The sequence below is a fragment of the Gopherus evgoodei genome, chromosome 10 (assembly GCF_007399415.2).
Source record: "Gopherus evgoodei ecotype Sinaloan lineage chromosome 10, rGopEvg1_v1.p, whole genome shotgun sequence".
NCBI lineage: Eukaryota > Metazoa > Chordata > Testudines > Testudinidae > Gopherus > Gopherus evgoodei.
Window position 1 is genome coordinate 70,609,612 of NC_044331.1, and position 21,875 is coordinate 70,631,486.

The 21,875-nt window shown below is 43.6% G+C and overlaps 1 protein-coding gene across 2 annotated transcripts in view; it reads right to left on the bottom strand.

The window, feature by feature from the left end:
• Positions 1-15,679, bottom strand: part of USP42 (ubiquitin specific peptidase 42) — a 39,854-nt gene extending 24,175 nt beyond the window's left edge. For both annotated transcript variants that reach the window (XM_030577847.1, XM_030577848.1), the window contains exons 1-10: positions 15,601-15,679; positions 10,174-10,420; positions 7,557-7,757; positions 7,022-7,132; positions 6,714-6,816; positions 6,489-6,556; positions 6,086-6,156; positions 5,144-5,226; positions 2,047-2,158; positions 1,113-1,253 (exon numbers count right to left, since the gene is read on the bottom strand). In XM_030577847.1, the coding sequence (XP_030433707.1) occupies positions 1,113-1,253; positions 2,047-2,158; positions 5,144-5,226; positions 6,086-6,156; positions 6,489-6,556; positions 6,714-6,816; positions 7,022-7,132; positions 7,557-7,757; positions 10,174-10,411 (1,128 nt within the window). In that variant the 5' untranslated portion in view covers positions 10,412-10,420; positions 15,601-15,679. The remainder of the gene's footprint in view (positions 1-1,112; positions 1,254-2,046; positions 2,159-5,143; positions 5,227-6,085; positions 6,157-6,488; positions 6,557-6,713; positions 6,817-7,021; positions 7,133-7,556; positions 7,758-10,173; positions 10,421-15,600) is intronic.
• Positions 15,680-21,875: the final 6,196 nt, after the last annotated feature.

Below are 21,875 nucleotides of genomic sequence, written 5' to 3' on the forward strand. Positions count from 1 at the left end.
TCACAACATTCCCAGGATCCCCCAAATCCATCCTGGCAGCATTTCATATTTTATTTTCTGTCCGCTAATTCAGAAAAGGAATCAGGATTAGATGCAGAGAATTCCGATTACTCTGTAACCTAGCCCTGCTTTCTCTCTCATTCGTCCTGTTATAATTTCTACTTAGCTTTGATTTTAATGAAGGGCATTAAGATGGTCCCTGCTGGATGCTTCTGAAGTCCCATGGTGAGAGGACCACCAGTAATTATTTACTATTTGTTAAGCACACAGACTGTGCTTTATAAGACACAAAGGAAGCCACCATCCCTGTCGCAGTGAGTTTACTATCTAAACTGGGACAGACACAAACAGGCAGAGGATCTTGCTAACTTAGAAAATCCTCTTTAAACAACAGGGAAATCCATCAAGAGTGTCCACAGAATTTTGCAGACAAGCATTTGTGGGCCTCTGAAAAACCTCCAACAGGAAAATCCCAGGAGAGGGAACCTCGTTGTAAACTTGGTAGTATAATTGATAATCCACACTTGCACAATACAGAACAGGCCTTGTTATTTAAATGAAGGAGGAATTTCATCTTAAACCAGGATTGAGGTGAAAGGTTTCTAACAGGACAGGCCATCTACAACAAAGAATGTTTCTAGACAGACAGGACTTCCTGCGATGATCCAACTGAGGGAGTAGTGTCCTGGTAGTGCTAAAGACTACACAGAAAACCAAGAAGGGTTCAGGAGGACATTCCAGTAGCATTAGCATGATCGAGATAGCTTTAAAAAGAACACAGAGTGGGGAAGACTCACTGGTTTTGGTTAATGGAAATATCTGAGTTGTGTGAAGACTCCCCTGGGAGAATTCCCATCCAAAAAGGAATAAAGGATTTTCTTTAGGAGGGTGACAAAAAAAACATATGCAAGATTCTGCATCCTTATATGGATGGGAACCTACCAAGACAGATCATCCAAACAGCCTGCCTTCAAGAACAGCTCCCTTCCTCAGAGTATAGGCTGTACTGCTGAAGAGAGGAATGAAAAATTCATGTCCCCAATGCTTATTTTAGAAAGGTTGTGGGTTTTTTTAAAATCTGTTTATTAAAAGAAAAAGATGTTTATCTTTACCTTTATATAGCAGTAGTAGTGTCCTGCATGACAGCTGAAACCAGTATGCACCAGGACTGCATATAGAACATAAATGATTGGTTCTCCATTTGGTTGAGACATATATGGTCGAATATCCAGATACTCAGGATATTTCACTTCCTAAACAGAGATAGAAGAGAAGGCTCAAATTTTGCTGAAATATTTTATGAACTATTATAAAAAGTTTGAAAAAAAAAAAAGACTTCAGATGCTGAGGTAGAAAACGTTTCTAAAAACACACACACACAAAATGGATCAAAAGCATAAATATAAAACAAAAGTGAGGATTCAGTTTCATTTGGAAAATGACAGGTTGAAAAACATCCGACACTGAATAGCAGAACAGTCTGCTACAAAGGCAGCTCTCGAAGGGCAGAGGAGGATGTTTATTGTTGGTTTCATGTTTATTGTTAAAATGGAACTCTGCTATTACCAGACGAGTGAAGGAGAAGATTACGTTATTGAGTTTATTTTTCTACCTAACAGCTGGCATCTACAATCTATAGTTGCTGTGTGTATGCATTAATTGGCTTTGTATGGTCACTTAGTATTAGAAAATCTAAATCAGGGGTCGGCAACCTTTCAGAAATGGTGTGCTGAGTCTTCATTTATTCACTCTAATTTAAGGTTTCGTGTGCCAGTAGTACATTTTAATGTTTTTAGAAAGTCTCTTTCTGTAAGTCTATAATATATAACTAAACTATTGTTGTATGTAAAGTAAATAAGGGTTTTAAAATGTTTAAGAAGCTTAATTTAAAATTAAACTAAAATGCAGAGGACTAGTGGCCAGGACCCAGGCAGTGAGAGTGCCACTGAAAATTAGTTTGTGTGCCGCCTTCAGCACCTGTGCCATAGGTTGCCTACTGCTGATCTAAATATTAAAAAGATGCAGTTGTAACACCATTTTATGTACCTTGGTAATTTTTCCACCACTAAAATTTGCAAACCGTTTCAGAGACAATGTAAGAACATTAGAAGACCGATGTATTGTAAACCTCTTTGAAGCAGGAACCATCTTCTTACACCTTAAAAGCAAACACAGACAATTGGTTAACCTTATGTGGATTTTTAAGCATTTATATCATGTTTTCTGTGGCTCAGACACTTGTCTACATTATCTAAGTATTTCTTTACATGCAATGTTTTTGCTTTTCAGAAGTTCATATACAACAACATTTCAGCATAGCTAGTACAAGATACAGTGGAATACATGAGGACAGTTCTCTAGGACAAATAGAATACAGGCTCTAGAAACTTACCTTTTGACATCCAAACTAATATTTGAACACATCTGTAGATCTGTGATGCCAACAAAAAAATAAAGCTTGCCAGCAACCCTCACAATGCAGCAAGCAGCAGCCTTCTCACTGCAGCATTCGAGGTCTTTGGAAACAGCTTAGGAAAATGTAAGGCGGTGCAGCACTTCTAATATTACAAAATGTGAAATCAGACTTCAGGCTACCTCTTTTCAGCTTTCTGCCAGAGTGCAGAATACCAAAAGTGTAACTGAAAGAAGGGAACATCGGCTTCAATCTGGGGCTGGGAAGAGCACCTATGAATTTCCAAAATGGATTTAATCTACCTTCAATAAAAACAGGCAAACAATTGTCCTACACTATGAAAACTGTTGACAATCAAGACTGTGACCACTACCTTCCTGTACTGAGACTACCTGGAGAGGAAGGAGAGTGACGCATCTGATTTCCTTTGAAAAATGGCTCCTAACAGCCTGATGTAAATGTGATGGATCATTATTCATCAATGACAGGATCTGCAGGATTAACCAGTGGGATCCAGCTTCTACCACAAAGGAAGGGAGAATAGTAATAATATGACTTGGCAGCAAACAAGGGGTGGGGAATTACAGAAAAAGCTATCTTTCTAAATTTATGCCCCAAAATACTCGACTGGAACAGGGAATTCCTACCCATGAAGAGCATTTACTGACCATAATGTCAAGAAAGTTTTGTATATAATTCTGTGAAACTTAGGTTAGATACTCAAACAAACTGTAGTTTGTGGGCTTTAAAATTAGTATAAACCTACCCAGCACAACCTGAGAAGATATCCGAGTTTCCTCATAGGAGTTAAGTAGAAGAAAGAGTTCCCAGAAATGGAAAAATCCCTGTAGGTCAGCAGTGTGCTTTTTTTTAAAAATTGTTTTTATACCCCACTGAGAAGAGGGAAGCTTGTGGCCTCAAGTTTGACCAGACTATAGACCCCTGCAGATTATACATATGGAGGACCACACAACACAGAAATGGGATACTCAAGCCCGTGGTTGTTAGATATGCTTCCCATTTATGATCTTTACACCACCAGAATTCACTTTGTGTTTGTTGTCTGCAGATCTTAACGAACAAGGGAAAACCTGGATTTGAGCCTTTTTATTTCATCTACTGGATACCTCATTTTAGCATAACAAAAGAGAGACGAACGAAGTGCATTTGGAGGAAAATGTTGGGTAAGGATCCTATTTTGCCACAGAGGTCAAGGATTCTGTAACATTAATGGACTGCTGTGACTTCAGCCCCTGCCAGATCAGTGAAGCTAGTTGCCCGTGGGGGAGCGGGCGGACCAGAGCAACCACCAGCTTTGAGTCCCCAGCTGTCAGTCATCCCCCTGGGAGTATTTTTAGTAAAAAGTCAGGTACAGGTTCTGGGCTTCCATGAATTTTAGTTTATTGTCTGTGACTTTTACTAAAAACACCTATGACAAAATCTTGACCTTACTAATTAGCCATTAATATTCTACCTCTAGTGGCAGAACATGGGCTTACATTAATAATTTAGAGATGAGGCAAGAACATTAGAAGACAAAGTTTAGTAAATCTCTTTGCTTAACGGCACCAAGTTAAAATTATGACCTGTTTTGCTACTACAGGAAAAGTTGTTTTATCTGGCACTTCACCAACCGGAAACTCTATAAACTGGCATTTCTGATCTTCATTGAAATGCTGGTTTATAAGCCATTGGCGTGGGGCTGGCAGAGGGTATGGGCGCAGGAGGGGGGTGTGGAGTGTAGGCTCTGGGAGGGAGTTTGAGTGCAGGAGGTGGCTTGTGGAGCGGAAACCTGCCTAGGCTCTGGCTGCTCCTAGGCAGAGGTGGCTCTGCATGCTGCTCCCACCCACCCACCGACCCCAGTGCTAGCTGCGCAGCACCTATTGGCTAGGAGCAGCCAAGACAAGTCACCGCTTGCAGGGAGCCACCTGAGGTGAGTGCCCCCCCGGGTCCAGCACCCCTCTCCTTCTCCTGCACCCCAATCTGCTGCCCCAAGCTCCCTCCCACACCCAAACTCCCTCTTAGAGCCCGCACTCCACATCCCTCCCGTTCCCCAATCCCCAGCCCTGCATCCCCTCCTGCGCCCAAACTCCCTCTCTCTTAGTTAACTGGCATTTTTCAGTTACCAGCACCCCCCATTTCCCACAACATGCTGGATAAAACAACTTCTACTGTATATTGTCTTTGTACCTCTGTGCTCTTATCCAAATGTTTTAAACATGCAATCTATTTTTAAGATGCAAGAAGGAAGTCTGATCAATTTATCTATCTTTCTATGTTATCTAGGACATGCTGTGTGTTCAGTGATAGCAGATTAGGTTTAGGATGGTTTATTTAACATAGCAGTAATTTATAGTCAACTTTTTCCACTTTTAAAATGGTATGATTCAGTAACATGAGCAAAGTACTGTGTATAGACAATAATAATATATAAACACTTTGGTAAGCCAAAATAAGTGCATCTCTTGGCGAATACCTCCCCACACCAAACCCTCCCAGAAGAACAATTAGAAAACTGGCCTTCTCAAAACAAAAAACAAACACAAAAAAAAGATTTTCCAAGTTTTAGATGTTTTGTATTATACTTGCTTGGGTACAACAAATGAGATTTTACCTTACACTGGGTTTCTGAATTAAGCAAAACATCAATAACTTTTTTTAAATGACATGCAATAATCAATCGATAGAACCAAGCATCTAGTATTAAGAGGTCATTAATATTCATCTTACTTGCTACATTTATAGGCATTTTCACCATCCAGTTGTTCAGGCTTCACAAATTGTTCCAGAGCTTTGTTTACACTCTGAGCTGTCTAAAACAGTAAGATAACAGTGCAATGCATTAGAACATAACATATTAAATGCCATACTAGGTCAGACCAATGGTCCATCTAGCCCAATATCCTGTTTTCCCGACAGTGACCAATACTAGGCAACTATCAAGTGATCTATACCCTGTTGTCTACTTCCAGCAGTCAGAGGCTAGAGACATCAGAGCATGAGGTTACATCCATGATCATCTTGGCTAATAGCCACTGATGGACTTATCCTCCATGAGTTATCAGAAACATCATAAGAACACCCCATATGCTCACTTTAGCTTACAGTAGTATGAACTAACATGATTTTAATGGAAATCCACTGCAGACTACTGAATTTGTGAAGGTGAGGTGGGGAAGAGACACGGACTACAGAATATATTACATCACACAATGTATTCTGTTGATTTTGACAAATATAGATGAGGTTTAATTATTTATAATATTTCATAGTACAGCAGTAATGGGTCTGTGGTACATACTGTAAAAGGAGTACTCTAGTAATTGATCTGTGGTACACATATTGTAAAAGTAAAAATGTTTTAACAATATGGACCCTCAGTTGTAACATTCTGCAATTAAATCTTTGTTGAACTGGGAAGTATGAGATAGCATTGCCATGCCTGTGGATTCAAGACTTCAGAATGATGTTCTATTTTAATACTTGTCCAGATTAAGTAAGCCATACACAGCCCATTTATATTGATAAGAGAAAGTACAGTATAAGTCACATCCATCCCAGAACTATGTGGGTAGAATCAGCTTAAATTCTGCATTTTAAATTTTCAAAAGCTATGCAGATAATAGGGTTTCTTTTTAAAACGTATTCAGCCAGAGTAATAAAATAATTTACCTTTATTTCCAATGTAATATCAAGGTACGGATCGAAGGTATCTGAGACGCCTTTGCAGTTCATACACTTTACTGAAATCAAAATATAAATATTTAACACAATAAGCATAGTCAGTCTATTGCCTAAGGTATTAGCACACATTACCTTAATTAGCATTTAAGTCAGGGTAGTCAACAGGCAGACTGCCGGCCAAATCCGGACTGCTAGATGCTTTTGAACAGACCCTGAAATCTTTGTATTTAATTATCATAATTTTTTTTTTTATTATTTTCTCTGGAGTCTGGACCTTGACCAAGAAATTAACAAGACAAAAAAAACCCCAAAAACTGACTAACCCTGGTTTCAGTCATAAGGCCCAAACCATTCCTACATTTTTTTTTTTTTTTTTTTAAAAGAAAAGTACCTCTTGATCTTAAGTACCCTCCAAATATTTGATAGATGAGTGTGGTAGCCTGGGTATGTCTGTCCAATCTGAAAATAAATTATGCAGTGATTAGAAGATTAAAGTTAATTAATTTTTTTCTATGAATGTTTCCTCTTTTGAAAACCCAGAACACGTAATGTTCTATTTATAGGGAACAGGAATAGGAATGACAGCCTATTCATATACTATTTTGTTGACACTTACTTGTTGCTTCCATTCAAACATGCTTTCTGCATAGCATCAACAGTGTAGCGTAGAAATTCATGTGCATCTTCCTGATTTCCAAACCGGAAATGTTTTGCTATCCCTAACAAATAAATATAAATGTTACATTGTGTGTCTCACATGTGAAAATGGATGAAAATAAAGGTTTTTTTAAACTTTCCTTCATAAAGTTATTAAAAAACCCTAAGTTCTATAAACTACAATTAAAATCAGACAAATAAACAAGCCAATAAAATATCTAAACACAAAAATGGCATTTTGCAAATAGATTATTTGAAATTACTTACGTCTAAGATCATTGATCACAGCCATAGGTTTGATGACATTGCCAGAGTTAGAGAGCGCCTGGGTAATGTGACCTTGCATCGTACACATCATGCAGAATCCTTGTTCATGGCCTGAGCAGTGAAGCAACATTGCATCTCAAATTAGTAAAATATTTATCTACGGAAGACCTCAAAAAAACTTGGTTATAGGAACAATCTTCCCAAAAATTATTATTTCAAAACAGCGGACAATTAAGAACAAGCGGAAAACCCATAATGATAGGTTAAAAAATGGAAACTAAAAAGGGTTCAGTTCAGAGAAACAGGTAATGTTAGGAAAGAGTTAAACACAAAATGAAATAATTTAGGATAAAGTAAAAATCTGAAATGCAAAACCAAAAAAATTCATCTTATGTTGCATCCCTTGCCCTCTCCCACTTTTGTCTGCATATAGCCTATTTAGAGTATAAGCTCTTCATAGCAGGGACCTGTCATCTTATATGTACATCAAGTGTGTAATGTTTTCGGGTGCTATATATTTTTTAAAAGTACTCACATGTTTTGGAGTGTTCATGAGAAAGCATGTAGTTGGCAAGAGGGGGTGTATAAGTCAAACACTGCAGAGCAGAGTTGAGGAAACATGTATTGCCAAGATTTTGGAGTCCAGCTCCAACTCTATGTGTTTGCTGCCATTTCAAACAAATCTTCTCTGCTGGAAAAAGAACCTTCTGTGGCGGAGCAATGCCATCACTAATAGCTGCCAAAAAAACACCAACACATTTTAAAGATATTAAATTGTTTAATGTAAAAATCATGCTAAAGTAATATTACCTTATGCATGAGCATCTAGAAGAACTTTAACAGAACTAATAATAATCTACATTCTCGTGGTTACTTGATGAGTAACTTATTAAAGACTGCCTCAGTACCACAAAGCAAGTTCTCAAGTCAACTCAAGCTCAGTAAAAAAATAAGGTTTTGTACGCCAATTGGAAAAAATTAAGACAGTAGACTGCACTAATGCGGGACAATACAACAAAGACTAATTATTGCCCAGATTTCAGTAACCTAACTAAGCAAGTCCTTTTCTATCTTGCTTCCTCAATCTGACTCTCAATTCAAATTAATCTTTTTTTCCTTATTGTAAATTACAAAGGAAAACTTACATTTTTTATGATTTAATAATTGTAAGTATGACTGGATACCAAAGTAAGCAAGTAACATGCATAATAAGTAACCCTTAATGATAGAATCACAGAGTCATAGAAGTGTGGGACTGGAAGGGACCTTGAAAGGTCATCTAGTCCAGTGTTTTTCAAAGTCTGGGTTGCGACTCAGTACTGGGTCACAGCATGTAAGGCACTGGGTCATCTTGCTCAGCAACCAGGGACTCTAGTTGCTCCGGTTAGCGCTGCCAACCGGGACGTTAAAAGTCCCGTCAGCGGTGCTGCCCAGCTAAGGCAGGCTAGTGCCTACCTGTTCCAACACCGCACTGCACCCCAGAAGCGGCCAGCAGCTGGTCCGGCTTCTAGACGGGGGGCCACGGGGCACCGTGCACCGCCCCCATCCTGTGCACTGGCTCCGGACTCCAATTTACCGGTTCCCAACCAATGGGACCTGGGGGGCAGTGCCTGTGGGCAAGAGCTGTTTGCACGCTTCCGCCTAGGAGCTGGACCTGCTGCTGGGCGCAGTGAGGTCTGTGATGCCAGGACTGCTGCACCGCTGACCGGGAGCTGCCAGAGGTAAGTCCGTGCCCCAATCCCCTGCCCCAGCCCTAAGCCCTGCCCAGAGCCCCTTCCTGCACCCCAAACCCCTCATCCCCGGCCCCACCCCAGAGCCTGCACCCCCAGCCCAGAGCCCTCTCCCACACCCTGGACCCCTCCTCATTCCCGGACCCACCCTGCAGCCTTGACCCCCACACCTCCCCATCCTCTGCCCCAGCGCAGAGCCCCCTCCCACACCCTGAGCCCCTCCTCATTCCCGGACCCACCCTGCAGCCCTGACCCCCACATCCCCATCCTCTGCCCCAGCCCAGAGCCCCCTCCCACACCCCGAACCCTTCATACCCAGCTCTGTTGGGTCGCAGGCATCAACAATTTTCTTCAACTAGATCGCCAGAAAAATGGTTTGAAAACCACTGATCTAGTCCAGTTCCCTACACTCAAGGCAGGACTATGTAATAACTAGACCAGGGGTTCTCAAACTGTGGGTTAGGACTTCAAAGTGGGTCAACCCTGTTTTAATGGGGTCACCAAGGCTGGCTTAAGACTTTCTGGGGCTCACGGCCGAAGTCCAAGTCCCACAGCCCAGGGCCAAAGCCAAGCCTGAGGGCATCAGCACTGGGTGGCAGGGCTCAGATTACAGGCCCTCTGCCTGGGGCTGAAGCACTTGCCAAGGACAGTGGAGCTCAGGCTTTGGCCCCCGTCTCCTCACCTGGGGCAGTATGTCTCAGGTGGGCTCAGGATTCGGCTCCGCCTCTGGGGTCATGTAATAATTTTTGTGGTCAAAAGGAGGTCATGGTAAAATGAAGTCCAAGAACCCCTAAATTAGACCATTCCTGACAGTGTCTGTCTAACTTGTTCTTAAAAACCTCCAGTGAGAGATTGCACAACCACCCTAGGCAATTTGTACCGGTGCTTAACTACCCTGACAGGAAGTTTTTCCTATACCTCACTGGCTGCAATTTAAGTCCACTGTTTCTTGTCCTACCCTCAGCATTTAACAAGAACAATTTTTCACCCTCCTTCTGTGATGTGAATATTGACACCAAGTATTTTAGGAGGAATGTTATACTTCGGAGAAGTCTAAATAATATAGGCCATAAAAAGCAACACTGATAAAGACACATCCTTCTCTACAGAAATAAACACTTGAGTAAATAAGTATACTATAAGTAATGAAGAAACACCACCTCTGCCCCCAAACAGTTTGTTATGTTGCATGTAAACATGTTCAAATTAAGTTCACAACATTGGTCATTTGAGCTCTCACACATGGTTCACAGGATTAGAATCTGCTGCTGCAGGCCTTAATCATAATAGTCCCATTTTATATCAATAGAATTACCCCAATGAGTATGAACTGCAAGATGAGGACGGCAGACCCTACTAAATGGCAGCTGGTTTTATTTGTTCATAATTTGCGTGGAGGAGACGGGGACAGGAGATACTTACATTGATCTTTCTGAGCTGAAGGCTTGGATTTATCAGGTACAGATGAACTAGAATAAACTGCAGCACCAGGTACTGGTCCCAAAGTGATCTTGTGCTTTGGAACTTCCAAAGATGATACAGCACCCCAACTTGCAGAGGCTGAGTCCATGTCTCCAGTAGAGGGTACCACGGAGCTACAAGGCTGCTTCTGACAAGCTGCAGGGTTTGAAGACTCAGATACTCTGTCAACTATGGTCATTGTTCATCTCTGTAACACAGAGTTGAAAGTTCTGTTTAATATGACAACTAATATTATATGAAAAAGCACTCCACAAGGAAGAGAATGGTAATTGTTATACTTTTCCCTTAATGAAACCAATTATCTTTGCCAATGAGACACAAATAATTTAGAGAACTAAGTCTTTCATGTGAATGTTTCAAAAAATGCACCAAGACCCACTAAACAAAGTTTTCCAGCTGAATTACACCACTACCACTTTTGTCTTTCATGAGATTTTTTTTTCCATTAACCAGAATTGTTTAATAGCAAACCCTTGTGAAAATCCCGCTTAGATAAATTTTGCATTCAGCTTTGACTGCAACGGTATTTTTCCCACATAAGTGTAAACTAGTCAACCATTTTTGCATTTGATGACATTAAAATTTTGTAAAACAACTGAAGAGGAAATACTGTATAAAGGCTGAGAGAGACCAAAAAAAAAAAATAATTGTTTTAGATGTCTTTTGCCAGGCTCTAGCATAAAGAGCATTTTAAAACATGAAATTTTAATCCCTAAAGAAGAGTAAGAGTTTTAGTATAGCCAATATTGACTCAAAGAGACAGAGCCACTGTGTTTTTATTAAAATGTTTCTCTTGTATGTATATAAATGAACCTGTGATTAGCTAAGTTACCTGCACAATCAAAACACTCAGTCACTACTCCGATCTCTCCTTTCCAAATGATGATTTATGATCTATATATCTAGTGGTATGTTGTGCCATTTTATATTTAGCATAATGAATCTGCATACAAACAAAAGGTACTTAAAAACTATACTAAGTTTTATTTAGTGGTGAAGTGTCCAAGTATTTATATCTTGAGCTTGGTTCCTTTTATTCAAGATGGCAAAATCTGGAAGCACTACAGAAACAATATGCCCAAGCCCAGACACTGGGAAAAGAAATGACTTTATTTATCAGTCTGCTGCAGAACTGCTGATGGGCTCCAGAAAAAGCTATGTCTTACCCACTTAACATTTATGAGAACCACACAGCACAAGGACTTTGAGAGTGGGACATACCCCAGAGGAATCCTCTCTGGGGGTGGGGTAGGGGAAGAAAGAGATTTATATATGTATTTCTTCCAGGATTTTTTCTGATATTCAAAGAAATATTGGTTTGGACATAATTTTGGTAACAAATGCAATTTTAATTTTATCAATTTAACCTATCATAGTTACAACTATTATTGAATGATCAGATCAAAAGGTAGCTCTTTTTCCAGTTTGTTTACTTTGCACATTTGACAGTAGTTTCTGCTAATTTTTCTGTAGAACAGAAGATTCCTATTTAAAAATTAAGGAAATGTGACAAGCCACAAATTGTCAGGGAAACTCACGTGCAGGAGTACTAACTAGAAAAGTAATATTTTTAAAACTGACTAGATTTTGCTATGTTATCCCTTTAAATATGTGCTATTGAGCATGTGCAGTAAATATGTTACCACTTTCTATCATGAGTTTTATAGCAAGATTGTACATTATCTGATTTCAACATAAAGGATCTGATCCTGGAGCTTTTACTCCACAAGCAGCCCCATTAGCTTAACATAAGTAAAGGTGGCGGCATTTTTATTTGTTCTTGTGACATCAGTTAGATGGTATGTCTTAAACAGCTTTAAGATATGTGATGGAAGTGTTGTTTCATTAAAGTGAGGAGGTTAAATAAAGCAAACTAAGTTAACAGAGAGTGTCCAGGTTCTCACATAAAACTACAAATTCTGAGTAAAAGTCCTAATTAAATTATAGGGCTCATTCTACATGAAGATTACCAAGTATGCTTGGTAATATACCAGAATTATAGAGAGAAAATTTCAAATAGGCTCAAATTTTAATTACATGGGGGGTGGGGGTGGGCTCTGAATGCTCGTGGATTCACACAACATTTAGACATTTCTATCCACCATTACTAAGAAGAAAATGCATAAAATTGAAATGAAAGAATTCTAAGTAGACTTCATGGAATCATTTTATTGAGAAGTGGAGCCATCCTGATACTAAAAGATGACACATTGTGTATCAGGACTTGCATCTGCAACTTGGTGATTTGAGAGAATCTCATCTGAAACACAGTGAGCCTCAATCTAAGGTCCCTTGCTCACTGTGTCTCAGATGAGATTCTCTCAAATCACCAAGTTGCAGATGCAAGTCCTGATACACAATGTGCAAGTGCCATCCCCTTAAAAGTCAGTTTTTTATGTTCTCAGTCAAAAGAGAAGATGCTTCAATAATATTCATCAATACACTGGGAGGAATCAGGAGTGAAAGGAAATGAAAAAGAAAAGAATACCACCAAATAAAAACTGAACATTTTAAACAAAATAAGAACATTAGAGTCAAGACTTCTTATTTTTAAGCTTTTTTGAAAATTAATGATTGACAAATACTTTGAAATTTCCAGGAGAAAAGTACTACAGATGTGCTAGGTACTATTACTACTATTAATAAATTAAATCCATCACTTGTTCCAAATGTCTAACTTCTACTGTCCAAATTAAAAGAGTTATCTCAGGATAACTTCTTAGGTCAATGAACTGAACAGCATAGGACTACAAATACTTATATTATCTCCTGCACACATCTACAATTTTTTCTATCCCTGAAACCACTTGCTATTGTAAATTTATTTCCTTATGCAAGCAATGGCTTATAATATCTGCCCCAGTATAGGATTACGAAAGTAACAACAGATGTAATTACGTGCCACTAGAAGCAGCATGGAGTTTTGCATCACTGTTGTTAAGATCATGTCAGCAATTCCATTAGAAACCACTATCAGTTTAGCCTGACTGTAAACATTGGTCTGGCTGCATACTTGACAAATCACAGCACCCAGGAACGATTACTTATGTACAGTATACACATATATAAAATATATAAAACCAATATTTACAAAACTCTATTTGGCCTTGTTTAAAATAATGCAACATAGAAAATGTTTTAACTTCAGATATTTAAATTATATATCCTACCACACAAGAACCTTTTTCTAATTTAGACTGCACTCTTAAAAAATTCAAACATAAAATGGTAATGACTGAAAATTGGTATGTACCACACCTTTTCATGATTTTTAATATACATATGTTAACATTGTGGAACCACATTAATAGGTCAGTGGTTTGAGCACTGGCCTGCTAAACCCAGGGTTGTGAGTTCAATCCTTGAGGGGGCCATTTGGGGATTAGTTCTGCTTTGAGCAGGGGGTTGGACTAGATGATCTCCTGAGGTCCCTTCCAACGCTATGATTCTATGACTGATGTACAAAAAAGAGCTTTACATTACAGCCATCTAACAATGGGGGAAAGAAAGTTGCATTCTAATCTCAGCCTGATTTTAAAAGTCAGGATTTTTTTTTAAACAGTAAATAAAGAAATTAAGGAAGAAGCAACAAACCATCAAAGCTAAGAAATACAAAATTAAGGCTATCATTCCATCTCTAATTCAAAACCAATTATGTGTCACAACCTTAGAGTTACTTCAAATAAATATTTTTCTATGTCTTATAAAGCACGCAGGTACCTCACTTGAATGCATTTGGTCTCACAGCATCACCTGTATGAAGGCTGTGCAAGTTAAACAATGGGAAAATCTGAAAAAAGGTACAAATTTAAGTCTTTCTCCACCTCGTACAACTTGCTTCAAACAGATCCAAAATGACTCAGTTTGTACCGACTTCAGTTCTCATCTGAACACACTTTTTCCCTTACAATTTCCCTCCCCTGACTAACACCTTATGCTTTCATTACTGGCCTGAATACTTTCATTTATTCACACCATAGACTTATAACATCAAGGTTTTGGGTCATTTTGCATCCATTGTCCTACTGTGTAAAAAGTATTTGGGGAGGACAGAATGACCATGAAGGATGCCGCCCAAAGTACTTTCCCAATTACACACAGAACATAAAGCACCAGTGAAATGAAGCCACCTCTAGAGGTAGAGGATGGCAGCCAGCTGGCACACTAGACATTGCACTAAAATGTTTTGGAAAGAAAACATAGCTACAATTCTCTCTCCTCCTCCCCATCCCTCTAATATACAATCCCAGTATCAGTAATATATTCTTAATATCAAAAATATCAGATACAGTCTCCCTGGGGGGATGCCTATACTCTGCAGCAGCTGGGGAAATGGATTGGGTGGTTTAATGGGCCTTTTCCAACTCTATTGCCCATCATGATCCTATTGTGCTGGTGCCATGAAATCATCCACACTGAACACTGCAGTCCAGATGTCATCTGTGTCTGAGAGTCAAATGGGGGACAAATTTCCGCCCCCCATTCTCCAAATTCAGTAGCAGTCACAGGGCCTACGTTGAGGGAGGGGTGGTAAAGGAGTAGCACAAGCTCTGGGCCTAGTAACATCAGATGGACCAAATACCGAGCGCCGGCCTCAGATTGTTCCTCTCCCCCACATGTTAGGGCCTGAAGCCCAGACACTGAGCGAGGGAAGGAGGAGAAGCGTCTGTAAAGGAATCACCCATTTGAGAGACAGTGTCCATGGCAACCAAGCGGGGCGGTAACAGTACAAGAGAAGCGCCCCCCCCCCCCGGGAAGAATAGGACGGGGGGGTTCACGAGAGAATCCGCCCATCGCTAAGATGGGGAGCCGGGGGTAACGCCAGAAGCGGGGGGAGACGGTACCACGAGACCCCCCCCCCCGTGAGGGGAAGCAGCAGGTAACAAGGCCGGGCGGGAGGAGGGAGCCCCACGCTGGACTTGGCGGAGGATAGGGCGGTTACCCGAATCTCCCAGCCCCGTGTGGCAGGGACGATGACCCCCGCCCTCGGGCGCGTCCCTCATTACTAGGGATGCGGGGGCCGCCGCAGCGCGGCGAGCAGCGGGACACCCGGCTCCCGACGGGAAAGGGGAGTAGCCGCCCGCCAGGCAGGTCTCCCCGGGCCTGGCGGCGGCGGCGGCACTGAATCCCGCCGCGCTCCTGGGGGCGGCGCCCTGCCCTGCCCAGGGGTCCCTCCCCCCTATACTGCCCGCAAGGAGGGGGGAAGGGGCCGGGTCCCGCTGCTCCGGGGGTGGGATGGGCCGGGCCCCCGCCCGCCCGCCGCGGCCCCTCCCCCGGCCCATTGATTTGTAGGGACGGGGCAGCATGCGGCACTGCCGGGCTCCGCAAGTCCCCGGCGCGGTCCGTCTCCCTCGCCACCCCCGTTACCTAGCTCGGCCCCGCTCGGCTCGGCGCTGCCGGGTCCCCTTCTCCGCAGCGCCCGCCTCAACCCGGCCGCTCCGCTCCGCCTCCTGTTCCAGCCCGTCGGGGAACAATGACGTCCCTCCGCCGGCCTCCTGCATCCGGGGCCCGGCGCCGGCCGGGGAGTGGGGGGGCAGAACTCCTCCGGGTCACACAGGGACCAGCACCGCCCCTGCGCCTCCAGCGAGAACCGCCAGGGGGCGCTCCAGCGACCCGGCCCAGGCCCTGTCCTGAAAGGGCCTGGCCTAGGGAGCGCAAAGAGCTGCAGCTTCAGGGAGCCGCAAACGCCAAGTAAGGGAGCGTTACCAAAGTACAAAGGCAACATTGGACCGCAAACACGCCACTAGGGACCGTCGCCAACTTGTACGGTCAGCATGGAGCCGTAAATATTTGTTAACAGGCCATGATTAAACTACGGGAACTGTGTGAGCTGCAGGGAACCGCAAGCACGTGCTAAGGAAGAAAGTTATTGCCACCCCCAACCAGACAAAAGTGAGTCCAATTCCCCTTGAAAATAATGATTAACTTTTAAAATTATGAGATTTTAAAAGAAATCACATCTTTTAACATCTGTGTTCAGTTTTTAAGCCTTTGAAGTGATCCATCTATCCCCAATTTACACTGTATCATTTCAAGTTTATAATTCAGCCTTAAATACACATACATACATGCAGGGCTCCCTGCTGGCTACTTGGATGAGGATTCCACTTAGTTTTTCCTAAACGCTGAGCTGGGAAGCTACCGTTCTCTCCATCTCCTGTATCTCTGTCCTGCCTTCCTCCCAGTTAACCTCACATTTTGCCTCCATTCAGAGCTCAGACTAGATGTAACAGCATCTTTTTCATGCTGCTACCTTGTACTCCAAAATCTAAGCTTTTATTTTATTTTAAAAGGAAGTTTCAAGTGCTTACAGTTGATGCCATACACTCAGGTCACATTTTTTAAGCTAACTGAACCTGAGACAATAGCTCTGAGATGTGTGAACTGCACCATTTATTTCAAAGGGTTCTAACACAGATGCTCAAGTAAAATTGTTTACGTGTCAACATTGTCAAAATACATTTAAATATCAACTATTTCACTGCTCATCAAAGCATGTAAGAAAAGAGAGGGAGGATCATATTAGGAATATCTACAATCCACAATTAATTACCTTTTTGACACAAAAATGAATGAGCTCCTCGTTCCCCAAAAGGGTAGCCAACCCCAATAAACTAGTTAGTTTATTTAACTCTGTAGTCAAGTATCAGAGGGGTAGCCATGTTAATCTGGATCTGTAAAAGCAGCAAAGAATCCTGTGGCACCTTATAGACTAGCAGACATTTTGGAGCATGAGCTTTCATGGGTGAATACCCACTTCGTCAGTTGCATCTGAGGAAGTGAGTATTCCCCCATGAAAGCTCATGCTCCAAAATGTCTGTTAGTCTATGAGGTACCACAGGATTCTTTGCTGCTAACTCTGTAGTGTAGACCAAGCCTTAGCAGAGCCCAGCGGGTTATCTGATGCTTAAGGCTGTGAGCAGGACCGGCGCTAGGGGTTTGAGCACTCTAGGTGGATGGCAGTTTCGCCGCCCCGCACGCTGGTCCCAGGGCTCCGCTGGAGCTGCCACAGTGGTGCCTGCGGAGGGTCTGGTGCTCCGTGGCTCTGGTGGAGCTGCCGCAGTGATGCCTGCGGGAGGTCCACCAGAGCCACGTGAGCAGCCGACCGTCCGCAGGCACAACTGCGTCAGCTCCCCCGGAGCCGCGGACCCACGAACCCTCCGCAGGCACCACTGCGGCAGCTCCAACGGAGCCGCCTGCTGCCCCCTCCGGCAAAACGGCGCCCACCATTTATTCTGGCGCCCTAGGCAATTGCCTAGGCTGCCTAAATGGTAGCGCCGGCCCTGGCTGTGAGTCTTTCACGGAAGTCATGGAAGTCACAGATTCCATGACTTTCTGAGACCTCTGTGACTTCTGCAGCGGCTGATCCCAGGCCCGCCAGAACAGTTGGAGCGGCCTCATGGGTAGCTGCACTGGCTGCTGCTCAGGCAGCCTCAGGCAGTTGTTCCTGGATATTGCCCTGGAGCTGCTGTCCGGGAGCAGCAGTGGCACCCTGGGATGTGCCCCCCACTCCCCAGCAGCAGTGGTGGAGCCCCAGGCCTCCCTCTACGTGGTGTAGCAAGGCCCTGGGCCGCGGCCACCCGCCCAGAGCAGAAGTGGAAGTGGACGGGCCCTGGGCCACCGCCACACAGAGCAGCAGGGTGGCAGGGCCGAGGCCGCTGCCCAGAGCAGCAGCAGCAGTGGGGGGACCCCAGGCCACCCTCCCCGCAGCGGCATAGGGCCCTGGGCTAGGGTATTTTTAGTAAAAGTCATAGACAGGTTGCCAGCCTGTGACTTTCTGGTTATTGCCCATGACCTGTCCATGACTTTTACTAAAAATATGCATTACTAAATTGTAGCCTTACTGGTGCTCCATAAGAGCAGGTCAAGCTCAGAAAGCCCAGTGGAGCACAGAAGCTTCAGAAGCCAGCCTGGGCAGAGCTCATTGGTGTATTTGGCTGCTATTCAGGCTGTGTCTACCCTACGAAGAGACTATGTTGGCATAACCATGTCAGCATAGCTCACTAATATAGCTGCAGTATACACCACCAAGGCATTTTTTTGTAGAAACACTGCCTCCATAAATGGCATTAGGTATGTCAGCAGAAGCCCCTTCTATCAGCATAGCTGTGTCTATGCTGGGGGTTTTGTTGGGGTTAGCTATGTCAGTCAGGGATATGTATTTTTTCACACCCCTTACAAATGTATCCATGCCAATATAACTGAGGACCAAGCCTCAGTTCTTTAGGCTGAGCCCAAGGAACACAGAGACCATGCATCTTGATAGTTTGAATATATATGCTTAACTACTGTGAATGCAGGCAGAGAGCACCAATAGCTTTTTTTTTCCCCCAGATTTGACTGTTTCATGCTCCCTCACAATCTCCTATTCCTCACCTGCACTTCACGTTCACTTGCCCCTATATTTTTCCTTCCTTTCCATCAGTTTCCTACAACTTACATTCTCCCTCTCTGACCCACCCTATTCTCCTGTGTCCCCTCAATCTATCTCTTGCTGCACATTCCCCAACATCCCTCTTCTATGTTCTTGCTAGTCCACTCATTCCCTTGGCACCCCTACAGTCTTCTTTCTACCTTCTTCACATTCCCCTGCATGCCCCTCAGACTCTCTCCTGCTCCCCACATTCCCTTATGCCCGCTGAGTCTCCCTCCCCCTCCTCGCATTCCCTTGCCCCCTCACAGTTTCCTGTCAAGTTTCCTAACCTTTGCTGATGGCATCCTGGCTTCAATCCCGTTGAAAACAGTGAGAGATGTCAGCTACTGAAGAAAGTGGGGTTCTGAGTTTAGCATACTTACAGATGCACTGAACAAAATGGGCATAGTTCTCATTCTCTCTCTCTCTCTCTCACACACACACACGCACACACACAGAGCAGATAATGAGGTTCTGAGGGGTTAACAAAGAGTGGAGAATGGTGCTTAAACTAGGGTGGATCATGCTGGGTGTAAAACTACATATTTTTTGTTTGTTTGAGAATATAGTATTCTCAGCTTTCATTCTTCAGTCTCTAGTCTTTGTGTAACCAATGCAGTGACATATGTATGAATTTGCAGAGAGCCTGAAACAATAGCTCAGAGGCAGTGAGGAGAACTGTCCTGTTCCTCTTTATGGGTACATCTACACTGTGCCTGGGGTTTGTAATTCCCAGCTTGGTTAGACATACACGCACTAGCTCTACTTGAGCTAGAATGCTAAAAATAGCAGTGCGACTGCAGTGGCTTGGGGCACTGCTTTTTTAGCTCACTAGCTCAAGAAGCAGAGCTAGCATGTGTACATCTACCTCACCTGGAATTACACCTCCCAGCTAAAGTGTAGACATGCCTATAGGTTTTTAATTCAGATTAATTACAATAATTTAAATATCAGTGTTAACTGTTTGTTAACCAGAACCTGTAGGAAAAGAGCAGGAAATCATTATAAAGATCTGTACAGCCTTTTGTGAGTGACAGCTTGCTGACTTGGCTGTTAAAAGTCCATCTGGCAGCGCAGCGAGGGCTGGTATGCTTCCTGCCCAGCTCCATGCAGCTCCTGGGAAGCAGCCAGCATGTTCGTCTCCTAGGCAGAGGGTCAGCCATGAGTGTGCTGCACGCTGCCCCTGCTCTGAGCGCCAGCTCTGCAGCTCCCATTGGCCGGGAAATGTGGCCAATGGGAGCTGGGGAGGGCAGGGCCTGCAGTGCTGTGGGGGAGGGATGCCTCAACCTAGGAGCCTGAGGGACATGTCGTCGCTTCTTGGGAGCCGCCTGAGGTCAGCTCTGCCAGAGCCTGCACCCGAACCCTATCCTGTGCCCCAACCCTCACCCCAGCTCAGAACCCCTACCCGCGCCCAAACTCCCTCCCAGAGCCTGCACCGCACACCCCTTCCCACATCTCAACTCCCTGCGCCAGCCCAGAGGCCCCTCCAACACTGTGAACCCCTCATTTCTGGCCCCACCCCAGAGCCCACACCCCCAGAACAGAGCCTGTACCACCTCCCACACCCCAACCCCATCCCAGCCCAAAGCCCCCTCCCACACTCTGAACCCCTCAGCCCCAGCCCAAAGCCCCCTCCTACATCCCAAACCCCTCAGCCCCAGCCCTACCCCAGAGCCCACACCCCCAGCCTGAGCCCTCACCCCCTCCCACACCTCTGCCCCAGCCCAGAGCCTCCTCCCACACTTCGAACCCCTCAGGCTCAGCCCTGAGCCCCCTCCTGCACCCCAAATCCCTCATCCTCTGCCGCACCCCAGAGCCCACACCCCTGAGAAATTCACACCACTGAGAAATGTAGTTAAGCCGACCTAAGTCCCAGCAGGGCCACCCAGAGGATTCAGGGGGCCTGGGGAAAAGCGGGGGAGCTGCAGCGCTTTTACTCATCCGGTGGTGGTCCGAGTTTTCGGCGACATTTCGGCAGTGGAGGGCCCTTCAGTCACTTCACGTCTTCAGCAGCACTGAAGGGCCCTCCGCTGCCAAAATGCCGCCATAGACCCGGACCGCCTCCGGGCCAGGGCTTGCAGGGCCTGGGGCAAATTGCTCTACTTGCCCCCCCTCTGACTGGGCAACCCTGAGTCCCAGCGTAGATGGTGCTAGTCGATGGAAGAATTTTTCCATTGACCTAGTTACTGCCTCTTGGAGGGTGGATTTGGTTGGTTGGCAGTCACTACTGAGTGATATAGTGTATGTCTTTGTTCTTTTGAGAGCCAAGTAAATGGCTTCCACAATACTTTCATCCTCTCAACTTTGTGGAAACTGGAATTCAATCTGGACCCATTGAATGGCATTTAGAAAAGTTTTTTACTTGGCAAGCTGCAACAGGAGGTTGTGAACAGCAGTTTATTGTATGTCCATACAGCTATGGTAATTTCACAATGCTACAGCTTTACAAAGTAATATGATCCATTTTAAAGGCCTACTAGTTGTTGATTTGGTCATTTCAATTTGTTACAGCAAAGTGTTCATTTTAGAAGTCTGACAGTAGTATTATCCTTGATTAAAACTCCACAGAATATTGCAACATGTCAACAATAATTATTACTAAAAATTAGCAGTATTCTCTGAAGATAATTTAAAAGGAGGGGCATTCTTCAAAGATATTTGTTCACATTGTGGAGGTACGGCCAGTTTAAGTATCTCTCTATTGTCCAGCTACACCGAAGTCTCCAGTTGTATACAAAACAACAGGCTTTTAGTGTACAAGCATTTATTTTACAAAACTAACTTACAGCAATGACATCTGTCTGTTACTATCTTCTTACAGCAATATAACAATAGACATGAAGGAAGAAGCTCTTCTATTTGAAGAAAATTCCCAAATTCAGTGAAGTGAGTGGAGGGATGATGCAGAAAATAATATGTTCTTAATGAGGATTTTCTTTTTAACTGTAAATGTTATTTTAGAGTTTTGAAGGGGACTTAATAAAATATTTCAGCTAGCAGCTTCCAAAATTTGAGGTAAGGCACCAGTACATTGAGACATACACCTCTGATGGCTAGCGTGGATAAATGGGATCCTGCCGATGCCACTCTGCAGATGGTCCCAAAACCTATGACCTCTAGATGGAAACCTTACAGTTCAAACAGCAAATGGTTGTTTTGATCTGTGCGATCACAGCTCTGGGCTGACAGAAGAATTCAGATTTTTTAACTGCAGCATTTTCAAAGACTT